The sequence below is a fragment of the Rana temporaria genome, chromosome 5 (assembly GCF_905171775.1).
Source record: "Rana temporaria chromosome 5, aRanTem1.1, whole genome shotgun sequence".
Taxonomy (NCBI): domain Eukaryota; kingdom Metazoa; phylum Chordata; class Amphibia; order Anura; family Ranidae; genus Rana; species Rana temporaria.
In genome coordinates, this window is record NC_053493.1 from 43,389,402 (window position 1) to 43,402,362 (window position 12,961).

At 43.9% G+C, this 12,961-nt stretch overlaps 1 protein-coding gene across 1 annotated transcript in view; it reads left to right on the top strand.

The window, feature by feature from the left end:
* The window catches only part of LOC120939984 (macrophage mannose receptor 1-like), a 141,711-nt gene that overhangs the window by 33,426 nt on the left and 95,324 nt on the right, over positions 1-12,961 (top strand). The window contains exons 4-6 of the mRNA XM_040352476.1: positions 6,474-6,635; positions 9,151-9,264; positions 11,640-11,783. Of these exons, the coding sequence (XP_040208410.1) occupies positions 6,474-6,635; positions 9,151-9,264; positions 11,640-11,783 (420 nt within the window). The remainder of the gene's footprint in view (positions 1-6,473; positions 6,636-9,150; positions 9,265-11,639; positions 11,784-12,961) is intronic.

The window sequence follows — 12,961 nt, forward strand, 5'->3', positions numbered from 1 at the left end:
TCTCCCTATAAAAGGGATCACTCGATCGATGCAGCCGCCACAGTGAAGCACGGGGAAGCCGTGTTTACATACGGCTCTCCCCGTTCTTCAGCTCCAGGGAGCGATCGCGACGGAGTGGCTATAAACGAATAGCCGCGCCGTTATCCCGGATCGCTCCCCGCGGGAATCCGACCGCCGCATGTAGCGGGGGGGGTCCCGATCAGACCCCCGACCCACTTCTAGGCAGGGACGTACAGGTACGCCAATGTGCCTGTACGTGCCATTCTGCCGACGTACATATACATGCGGCGGTCTGGAAGCTAGTGCATTGTTGGTTCACTTACCTTTTCCTTCGATTTCCCTTCTAAATGTTTTTTTTCTTTTTTTTCTTTGAATTTCTCACTTCCTGTTCCTCCTCAGTAAGCTGTTCTGGCTGACTAACCCCCAGCCAGAACAGCTCAGATGATGGTGGAAAGCTTACTGAGGATAAACAGGAAGGGAACATTTAGAAGGGAAATCGAAGGAAAAGGTAAGTGAACCAACAATGCACTAGCTTAAATAAACTTATTTAGAAAATAAAAAACAAACCTTTACAGCCCCTTTAAACTGGCTGTTCTGTTTGTAGCTTCTCACAGGCTGTACAAGTAGCCCCGTATGTCCAGAACCATAGATGATAGGAGCCCCAAATTTTGACCAGCAGTGGGGTAGAACTTCAGCTACCTACCCCATTTGAGACCCCAGGTTTGAGAGCTGCCTCATTTGCTTCCCTAGCTGACTGCACGTCGCTGATAGAAAGCAATATTATCTTTGCAGGCCAATAAAATACCTTGCTTGACCCCACACAAATATGGTCTTGTTCACACCGTGGTCATTAGAAATGATGGTATAACACACATATTTGACTTGCAGGGACATGACAATACATGTGTGTTTCAGTGAGTTTTTATGCATGTTGATGTAACAAGCACTGCACAATATATATTGGGACTTTCAAAGAGTAAGCTCTCAGCAAATCACAGCAGTGAGTTAAAAGCAATTTATATAATAATATCAATAGTCTCGTAGACGGGTCTTATCGCCCAAAAGAGGGCACATTCACAAACTTGTGAAGGACAGAGGCACTGGGGCTGCAGTCATGCAAAAACCAGCATTTAGGTTTGGTTCACACTAGCCTGACTCAAAAGTGCAACTTGGAGTCTGACATGACTTTGATGTTTTTTTTACATTCTGTGGCATTGAAGTTGTATCAAAGTCAGACCAAGTATGCAAGAACCTTTTCTGAAGTTGGGCAGACTTGTGTAGTATCAGTTAAGACTGCTATCATAGGGAACATTGAATTTCACATGTCATCCAACTTTGGGTCTCACAAGTCAGATTGTATGACACATCGGTGTGAACTGAGCCTTAGGCCTCATACACACGACCGAACATGTCTGCTGAAACTGGTCCGCGGACCAGTTTCCGCGGACATGTTCGGTCGTCTGTACGGCCGTCCGGACAATTTTCCGGCGGATCGGACAGGTTTCCAGCGGACAAATGTTTCTTAGCATGCTAAGAAACATGTCCGCTGGAAGCCTGTCCGTCGGACATGTTCGGTCGTCTGTACGACTCACCGGACATGTCCGCTCGGCCGAAAGCCCTTGCATGCGTCGAAGTGATTCGACGCATGCGTGGAAGCATTGACCTTCCAGGGTCGCGCACGTCGCCGCGTCATCGTCGCGGCCACGTCACCGCGTTCGCTTTTTGCTGGAAATTTGGTCTGATGGTGTGTACAGCCATCAGACCAAAATCCGCCAGCGGACATGTCCGATGAAAACGGTCCGCGGACCGTTTTCATCGGACATGTCCCGTCGTGTGTACGAGGCCTAAGGCGGCATCCCAACTTAGAAGTGAGTCGTTGCCTTGCACAGTTCCACTTGATCCACTGTGAACTTTACTGTAAAGCACTCATCCCGTGTAACCGCACACTATCTCCTTCCATGCGAATGCAAAACTTTGAGTACACCACAGAGCCTGTGTCCTGCTCCACCAACACAGCCATGATTGTCACCTCACTCCCAGTGACAATGTGAGAAACCTCAATTTCTTCTCCCTTTTGTGTGGTTCCACCTTAAAACCCATATCAGCCTAGATAGCATGGATAACTTGCCACAGATTTGTGGCAGTGTTGAATTGTAAGTCTTAATTTTAAAGATAATTTACTGCACATTTCAAGTTCTTGTTGACCCTTTTCAATTTGTAGCAAATTTGTGAGTCTACAACAGTGTTTCTCAACCTTTTTTTTCAGTCAAGGCACCCTTTAAAATTTTTAACATGTCTCGAGACACCTCATCCTAAACTGTAAAAAATATTCTAATAGTTTTACATAATGCAGCAACATCCACACGTAGGACACCCAACGTTAGAGGTGCAAACTGGTACTGACTATTATTCCAGTGTTTCTCTTCTTCCTCAATTTTTCAGATAATCAGACCCCAATGCTGATGGAGAGAGGCAGAGAAGGGTCAAACAAGAATGCTATGCATCCTCAGATCAACTGATGATGTCATTGATCATTAGGAGTTTGGCAGCTAGAAAGTCGTAAGGGTGCACAATGAAAACCTGTGGCTTTGTGTAACTAAAAGGCAGGCTTTATCCACCCGTCGCCTTGTATACAATTTTTGGGGAATTTTTAGGCATTTTGCCAAGGCACCCCTGAAGAAACCTCAAGGCACCCTGGTTGAAAAAGGCTGGTCTTCTGCAAGAGTTCTGCAAGTCTACAGCATGAAAATTCAGCTACAGTGACCCCTGTGGTGGGATGACTATTTTACAACATAACTGAACCAGAACTTGCAGCAGACTTGCAGAATGTTTGCAAAGAAGTTGATCTTTCCATCAAAATCAACAATGCAACCTTCAGTCCCTCCCCTCACGCCAGGGTACTAAGTGTAATCCTAGACTCTGACTTCTCATTTCAGCCTCAAGTCCAATCGTTGTCAAAAATTTGTAGAATTCACCTCTGTAACATCTCTAAAATTTGCCCCTTTTTAACAAATGAAACCACCAAACTCCTCATTCACTCCCTTGTTATCTCTCGCCTTGACTATTGCAACTCCCTTCTTATTGGTCTGCCTTTCTATAGGCTATCCCCTCTTCAGTCTATCATGAATGCTGCTGCCAGACTTAACCACCTTACCAACCGCTCAGTGTCTGCCAAACCTCTCCTCCAATCCCTGCACTGGCTCCTAATCACCCAGCGAATTAAATTCAAAATACTAACCCCAACTACACAAAAAGCCATCCACAACTCTGCTCCGAGCTACATCACCAGTCTTGTCTCCAAACATATCCCAAATCGTCCTCTCCGCTCTTCTCAAGACCTCCTACTATCAAGCTCTCTCGTCTCCTCCTCCCATGCTCGTCTCCAGGATTTCTCCAGAGCCTCTCCCATCCTCTGGAACTCACTACCTCAACCTGTCCGGTTATCCCCTACTCTTGCTACCTTCAGGTGATCCCTGAAAACTCACCTCTTCAGGGAAGCCTATCACGTCTCCATCTAATCTTTTACCACTTCCATCGGCTCATTCCCAACAGTTACAACCTTTTGTACCACCTGCCCCACCCTATTAAATTGTAAGCTCTTCTGAGCAGGGCCCTCTTAATCCTCTTGTATTGTATTGTAACTGTATTGTCTCCCTTTTATATTGTAAAGCGCTGCGTAAACTGTTGGCGCTATAAAAATCCTGTATAATAATAATAATAATAATAATTTGGAGTCATACAATGCAAACTTGTGAAGTCTGGCAAGTCTAGCAATAGGTTAGCAAGTCATTTTCAAACTGGCAGCTTAAATACTTGCTATCTGGGATACTTTTCTCTAGGATTAGGGTGTGATACGAATATAAAGGGGAACCTACAACTCAACAATGGTTTTCTACATGCAGAGGCGGCTCTTTAATTAGACAAATTAGGCAGTCGCCTAAGGCCTCACACTCACAGGGGCCTCACGGCCGCCTAACTTGTCCAATGCATTACCCCAGTTTTGAGGGACAGGGGACCTTAACGCTGCTGTGCTCAGGCAGCGTTAAGAGCCCTGACTCAGGAGAGGGGCCGTCAGCGCCCCCAACAACTAGTGAATATCGTGACACCACCCCTTGTGATGTCAATGACCCAGCATGCCCAGGTCACAAGGGGGCGGGTTCACCAGGTGACGTCACCCCACCCCTTATTTATTAAAAAGCAGGATCTGGTGGACGCCTTGTTAAAGGGGGCTTCCAGATTCCGAAAAGCACCCTGCCTGCAGACCCCCACAAACACCGGCCAGGGTTGTGCAGAAGAGGCTCTTGTTCTTGAATTATTTCACCCATCTGGGTGTGAGTGGGGCCCCATGTCAAGTTTTGCCTAAGGCCTCACAAAGCCTAGAGCCGCCTCTGTCTACACGGGCCAAATCTGAAATGGGAACATCGCTGTGATCCATGAGAAGTATAAAGCTGTGGGGACTGAAGTGGTTAAACACAAGAATACGGCCCGTTACCTAAACTGTGTGCAACATTGGTGAATTTGAAACCAAATTTAAGAACTTTGGTTTTTCTGCCGGAGAAGGAAATGACCTGCAGGCCTGAGCCCAGCACTATACAAACCTTTTAGAAAGTGAGTTGCTTCCTATTTCCTCTTCTCCTGATAACACACTTCACTGTCCAGATTGCATCGGAGGAAAGGGGTCACAGCAAACAATGGGCAGCAACAAGAGAGATCATTCCACATGTCAGATAGTCATATTGAGTTTCCTCTCAGCCAACCCCCCCCCCCCCCTCCCTGACCAGGATCTGCTATTTCCCACCTTATTTTCGGCACCAGCTTCTTTCTAGAAAACCATGAAACACCACAAATGGATATAAATCGAAACCCAAGAAAGTAAAAGAAGTAAAAAAAAAAAAAAGTGCTTCTGCATATCATTGAACTGCATTTGTGGAGTAACACATCCAAGGAGATAGGGAAAGAGGATGGCACATCTGAGACCTCCTCTGCTACATACTGCTGTTACATGCTGTGAGCATTCCCAGTCGGATGCCTTCCCATTGGGTTTGTTGTGAATTACTGGATTCTGCATTAATACAAGTTCTGTTCTTTACAACTGGACGTTGTGTAATTACTGCCACCACGCCATGCTGCACCCCCCCCCCCCCACAGATGGATGAGTCAGAGCATTGCCAGCATTGGACACGTTTCTCCCTCCGGGGACAACTTGGTTTGGTGTTGTCATGCCCAGGGATGTATTTAGGTTTTGTGCTGCCCTAGGCCTGACTAAACTCGTGCACCCCCAAATTTAAATATGACCCACCCCTTCCTGTCAAGGCCACACCCCTTGCGGTTTAAGACCCACCCTGAAATTTTCAAGTAGGGACACTAGTTCTGATGGCCTCGGGGGCAATGGATTCCCTTAATTTGCATAGATTTCCTCTCACTTGCTGTTTGGCTATGGGACAGGAAGTGAAGGGAAATCTATGCAATGGGATAGGGATGGTAAAAAATTTGAAGCAACGTCCTCCCCCCCCCCCCCCCACAGTTGCAGAACGCCCACATACTGGAAGCAGTGCGGCTGATTTATGGGGGCGCTAAACTAATTTACCTAACAGTGTAGCGCAAGCCGGCGGGAACACTGTCCGTGCTGCCCCTCTGCAAAGTGCTGCCCTAGGCCTGGGCCTTGTTGGCCTAGGCCAGGATACAGCATTGGTTATGCCACCATAAAGTGATATTCAAGGTATTTTTTTTAAATAGCAAACATGTTATGCTTACCTGCTCTGTGCAAGAGTTTTGCACAGAGCAGTCCAGATCCTCTTCTTCTCGGGTCCCCACCGGTGCTTCTGGCCCCTTCTCTACCTTGAGTGCCCCCATAGTAAGATGCTTGCTATGGGGGCAAATCATGTATGCTCAGTGCATGTGCACTGTGCTCTTCTACAACACAAGTATGTTGAGCTGGGTAACTTTTTACTTAGATAGCTTGTTGCCTTCTTCTTTTGGTCACTTCTAGCCATTTGTGGCTACTATGGGGGGGGGGGATGTAATGTTGAAAGTAGTCATAAGACTCTTCATAGTTTAGAAAAGATGAAGGAGGGATTTGAGTTTAACAGAAAGTCTGGAAGTGAGAGAGCAGCGGGGCAGTGTGGAGCCCCCACTTACTGTTCTGGAGACATCCCAAAATTTCGGATTTTCTTTCACTTTTAGTGATAACTGTAAGCAGGACAAATATAGAGGGTGTTCTAATCCCTCTTCATGCTATCCAAAACATAAAAAAAAAAAAGTGCTGCCCTTAGTTAAGCATTGCTAAAAAGTAATTGTCGCAAATTTCCTAATATGATCCTTACTGGCCTATTGTTGTCGTCAAAGTAATGTGTGCTTATGATGCATTGAGCTGTTCACCACTTTTGACACTATTGTCCACACATAATGTAAAAACTCATTCATTTGACAACCTTTGAGGATGGTATTCTTTTAAATCTGTTTTGCCTTTTCAGCCACAGTAGAAAGTTGGTGGACAATGGATTCCATCACTGGCGTCAAATATCAAATCATTTCCGGTTCTGCTTTGACTTGGTACCAAGCGCGGAGGAGCTGTCAGCAACTGGAGGCCGAGTTACTGAGCATAACAGAACTACATGAGCAAACGTACATTTCAGGTGAGTTATGGAAGGAATCACTGTGGCCAAATCGTGCTAACAGTGGGAGGGGCTTGAATGGGGTATGGTTTAATAACACCTGAGCCTTTTGTGCTCTGTGTCAAGAGTACAGGTCGAGGTGTGCACTGCAGGTCACTATCACAAGCAAGGGCAAGGTGGCAAATGATTGACATCCTTACTGCTTGTAACGAAGTCTGCACAAGCTGAGAGGGGAAGGACTGGGAAGACCACGTAATATCGGCATATGACTTCATCAATAACCCCAGACACACGGCCCAGAGAAGATGCACCCCTCCTTCGACCTGCTGCAGGTCAATCACAGAAATGTTGCTAAGATTGATTACCCTGCAGCCGCCCAGGCCGGGGAAGCCAATATTAAAGTGGAAGTGAACCCTACTATAATTTTCAGACAAGGAAGCTGCCATCTTGGCCTCTATTTGATCTTCAACTGCCATGATGTTGCACGTGTGATCAGTTATGACACCAACCATTGGATGGTATGACAGTTTGGTTGAGAGCACAACCAATGTGACAGTTACATTTCCGGCACATGCTTTTTTGAAACTGGTAAATCAAAGGGTTTACTTCCGCTTTAAAGTGGTTGTAAAGTCATTAAGATAAAACACCTTCTGTGTGCAGAAGCATTCCCCCCCCATAATGGTTATCTGAGTCCCATCTGGATCCAGTGATGATGCACGAGAGTCTCGGCTGTTGGGTATTCGCTCCCCTCATTGGCTGAGACAGCAGTGGTGCACCATTGGTTCATGTTGCTGTCAATCAAAGCCAGTGAGCCAATGAGGAGAGAGAGTGAGGTAGCAGGGCCAAGCCTTGGCTCTGTGTCCTGAATAGATAGACAGAGCAGCAGCTCGGGTGCCTCAATAGCAAGCTGCTTGATATAGGGTGAGGAGGGAGGGACTAGGACCCCAGAAGAGGAGGATCTGGGCTGCTCTATGCAAAACCACTCCACAGAGCATGTAAGTATAACATGTTTGTTATTTTTAAACACAAAAAAAAAGACTTTAAAGTGGAGTTCCACCCAGATTATTTTTTTTTACCAAAAAATAAATAAATAAAAAATTGTTTTTCTTTTATATACTCATCAGAAAGGGCTGTTGCTATGCGGAAGTAGCTCTTCTGCCTCTTCCTCCACAGCGGTCCTCTTCTTCTTTGCCTCTGTCGCGGTGTCTTCTGGTGAATGGGGGGCGCTGCCTTCTGGGAACTGTGTGTATCCCAGGAGGCAGCCGCCCATTCACAAAGCGCCGTTTGAGATAAGCTTAACCTATCAGTAAAAGGATAACTAAACGCAGGAGTAAAAATTTTATTTTTTGATCAGTTTTATTTTAATGTTTTTAAAGTTTACACATTTTATACATGTGATTTATACATCTCATATCTTTGATGGTTTGTATACATTTTTATTTTTTAAAAATAAACTTTGATTACAAGCTTCGGCCAAAACAATAATTTTATAAAACATTCTGGGCATTTAAAATTTGGGTATACACCAGTAGACTTTTGAACAAAAATGTGTACAATAATTCCTAAAAAAGTTTATACAATAAATCGCAGTACATTTAAATGTTTAAAAGTAATTCAAGATTTAATTTGCTTTTAACATTCAATTTTGGAATAAATGGACTTTACTGAACGAAAACGACATATGGTACATTGTTTGAAATTTGTATATTTTCCATCCTGCTCATTCAAATTTTCAAATTCTAATTTTCTGATTACATTAAAAAAACAAATGTTGACTTGACCCCACCAATGATTAGAAAAATGAATGAACATTCCTTCAATGAAAAATGTCAAACAAAATTCTACTAGTGTATACCAAGCTTAATAAGAAAGCCAACCAATAACTCCACGTTTGTTGTCAGCCTTGATAAATTGACTAATTGACGCAATTCCCATTCTGGAAGCAGAAAGGTTGGGGTTTGTCCTTGTTCTAAGCCATTTAGCAGTCTGTGTAATCTGATATCTAGTTTTCTTTTTGGTACAACATCTGGAGAGCTCCTGCTCTTTCACAGCTGAAAATGGTAATATATGTAGAGATGAAAGAAAAAATATACAAAGTAGGTGAGCAGGATAGCTTGAGGAATTAGTTATAAGTATAATGTATAGTTTAATTCGTCCTGATGAATAGGGTTATTGGTATGTGTATCCAGGCCGTCATTGCTTTTTAAAGCGGAAGTAAACCCACCCATAAAACGGTTTCATTTACGGCACGTGCCGGAAATGTAACACTCCCATTGGTTGTGCTCTCAACCAAACTGTCAAATCATCCAATGGCTGGTGTCATAACTCATCACATGTGCAGCATTGTGGCAGTTGTAGATTAAACATAGGCAAAGATGGCAGCTTCCTTGGCTGAAAACAATAGGGGAGTTTACTTACACTTTAAGTTGTTGTTTGTCTATGAGCATAATAACAAGTTTCTCATTGATTATCACAGTTTAGTATTGTTTATGCTTCTGAATATTTTCATTCTATATTATCTCCGTTTCTTTTATAGGGTTAACCAATACTATTACAACACCCTTATGGTTGGGGCTTAATAGTCTGGACTTTAACGCTGGCTGGAAGTGGGACAATGGAAATCCATTCCGATACCTCAATTGGCTTCCAGGTAAATCATTGACTTTTCAAATTTTCTTTAAAACCCAGCCAATCACGTAATCCTTAAAGCGGAGTTCCGGCCACAATTTCACTTTTTAAATATAAATACCCCTGTAATACACAAGCTTAATGTATTCTAGTAAAGTTAGTCTGTAAACTAAGGTCCGTTTTGTTAGGTTGTTACAGCATTTAGACACTTTATAAAATAGAAATTGACTGGGGCCATCTTAAGTGTGGGCATCATGAAGCCAGACTGTATGACTTCCTGGATTTCAGCCTTGCAGATCTCGCACATGCTCAGTGCTGCACAAGCAGTTTCAGATCAGGTTTCAGCACCTGTACTGTCCAAGTCACATGATTCTTCGAGACTGGGGAGTGCACAGACTCCTGGAAAGTTACACCCACTACATTCCCAGGAGTCTGTGCGGTGTAGGTTAGGAAGCATTAAGCACCTAGGTGCAGGAAGTGGGAAGATTAACTATTCTGCCTAGCAACAACACTTTGAAGGTATCTAAAAAAAATATTTTTTTCTTAAAGGACTAATGACATTTTTTTAAAACTACTGATGTAATGTTATATTTATGGGTGGAACTCCACTTTAAATCATTTAGCAGATTTTACTAAAGCAAGCCTACCCACTTGGGTTATATACGCACTTTAAGGGACAACTCCAGTCAGTTTTTTTTCATGATAAATGCTGCATTGCATTCTCTTTCTTGAATCACAGTGAAAGGTTGGGGGAGAATAGAATTTCAGATAAACGTACATTGCTTGTAAATTTTTTACTATTCTTTGAGGCTGGAAATGCAATTCCACATTGCTTTATCTTCTGGACTATGTAAAAAAACACAGAAGAGGCAATCGTATTGCTGTACTGTGAAATTTGGCATCAAGAGTCCAGCCAGTTTATGACTGATTAGGTTTAGTTTAAAGCAGGGATCCTCAAACTACGGCCCTCCAGCTGTTGTAGAACTACACATCCCATGAGGCATTGTAAAACTCTGACATTCACTGACATGACTAGGCATGATGGGAATTGTAGTTCCTGAACAACTGGAGGGCCATAGTTTGAAGACCCATGCTCTAAAGCAACGATCTCCAAATTTCAACTTGCGGGCCAGATGCCGCCCTTTGCTTGCCCTTGTTGGGCCTGTGGAACACTACTTCTCCCACTGATATGAGAAGCTATCCTTCCATATATACCAATGACGAGCTGTTCCGTCTACTGACACCAACAATGGCGAAAATTGTTTTCCACTGACACAACGATGGTGCGCTCTTCCTCCCTCTGACACCAATGATGGGGAATGATTCCTTCCATTAATACCAATGATGGGGCATGATTCCTCCTTCTACTGACTACAGCTGCTATGTCATTTTTTACTTCCACTCACCATCAAGTATAAGGCATTGTTTAATCCTACTGATGCTGGCGCATTTTCTACTCCCACTGGCCACAGTCTGAACCCCCTAAAAGATTGAAAGACAGTGAACTGGCCCTTTGTTTCGAGAATTTGGAGACAGCTGCTTTAAGGAATAGGTGCTCTTAGGGATAAAGCTCACCACACTATAATTCAACTGTACAATCTCCTTTAGATTTACCCACCACTTAAGCCCTGTACACACGATCGGTCCATCCGATGAGAACGGTCTGATGGACCGTTTTCATCAGTTAACCGATGAAGCTGACTGATGGTCAGTCATGCCTACACACCATCAGTTAAAGAACAGAACACGACTTGTGAAAAAAAACGCGGTGACGTAAAACACAACGACGTGCTGAAAGTTCAATGCTTCCAAACATACATCAACTTGATTCTGAGCATGCGTGGATTTTTAACCGATGGACGTGCCTACAAATGATAGTTTTTTTTCTATCAGTTAGGTATCCATCGGTTAAATTTAAAACAAAATTGCTTTTTTTTAACCTATGGATAAATAACCGATGATGCCCACACACGATCGGTTTGGACCGATGAAAACGGTCCATCAGACCGTTCTCATCGGTTTAAACGATCGTGTGTACGCGGCCTTAGTGGTGAAAGGGCCTGCCTGATTGGATACAAATTCATTGAATAGTTTAGAAAAGTTCCTATATTAAACAACATAGATTTTGGTAAATCTAAATGAAACTGTACAATCAGATTCTAATGTGTATTACCCTCCCCACCTCAGGAAATATGGAAATATGAGTCAATGCCTATTTGGTTGGAGGACGTTTCATGGGATGCTTACAGCTATAAGGAGCTAGAGATGCCTGTTTTTTTTTGCAGTTTCTTTCCTGCAATTTTTCAGAACGCTTTTAACCTATGTAGAACATGTTTATTTTGCAGTAAAATGTCCTTCAATTGTTTCTAAATACAGCACTTTTATTACTTCCTTTAGGAAACCCTTCAACAGAACCAGGGAAGAATTGTGTGGCGCTGAATCCTGGAAAAAACGCTAAGTGGGAAAACAAAGAGTGCTCGCAAAAGTTAGGATACGTGTGTAAAAAGGGCAACATCACCTCCTCCTACATCCCTCCGTCTGGTAGGAAACAAAAGAATTGCTAATGTTTATAGGTTTATTTGCAATTAGTAGACTACTGCTTTACATATTAGGTAATAGCTAGTGGTGCACTCTCCCTCTCCATCTTCCCGTCTTTCTCTAGCTCCATCTCTCTTTCTCAGTCTTTGTTTTTTCCTCGTTATCGTTTTCTCTTTTACTCTTTTGCTTAAAGTGGTGGTGAACTTAGAGTTACTATTTGTACCTACAGGTAAGCCTAGAGTAAGACTTACCATTGGGTACAGTGAATATCTTTTAAACCTGATCCAATTAGGAGATATCCACATAGGGGCAGATCCACATACATCTGTGCTGGGCGCAGCGCATCTAAGATACGCTATGCCGCTGTAACTTACTTTTAGTTGGTTTGAATCCTCAAATAATTCGCTCCATAAGTTACGATGGCGTAGCGTATCTCTCGCGGCGTAAGGGCGCGGAATTCAAATTTGGCGGGTAGGGGGCGTGTTTCATTTAAATGAAGCGCGTCCCCGCGCCGAACGAACTGCGCAGGCGCCGTCCGTAAAAACTCACAGGGTGCATTGCTCCAAATGACGTCGCAAGGACGTCATTGGTTTCGAAGTGAACGTAAATGGCGTCCAGCCCCATTCACGGACGACTTACGCAAACAACGAAAACATTTTTCTAAATTATACGCGGGAACGACGGCCATACTTAACATTGAGTACGCCACCATATAGCAGCTTTAACTATACGCCGGAAAAAGCCGAACGGAAACGACGTAAAAAAAAAATGCGACGGCCGGTCGTACGTTCGTGGATCATGGGAAATAGCTAATTTGCATACTCGGCGCGGATTACGACGGGAACGCCACCTAGCAGACGCCGAAAAATTGCATCTTAGATCCGACGGCGTACGAAGATGTACGCCTGTCGGATCTAGCCGAGATGCCGTCGTATCTTGTTTTGAGGATTCAAAACAAAGATACGACGCGGGAATTTTGAAATTACGCCGGTGTATCAGTAGATACGCCGGTGTAATTTCTTTGTGGATCTACCCCATAGTCTCTAGCTGATGATGTCACTGCCCCTCTCATAGGTGTGGGCAGGGGGTTTGTCAGGTGTGTCCCTAATCCCTACATGCAGTGCCGTTTCCCCCTACTGCCCGGCTTCACCTGCCACACAGTGCTGCTGGCTTTCCTCCTC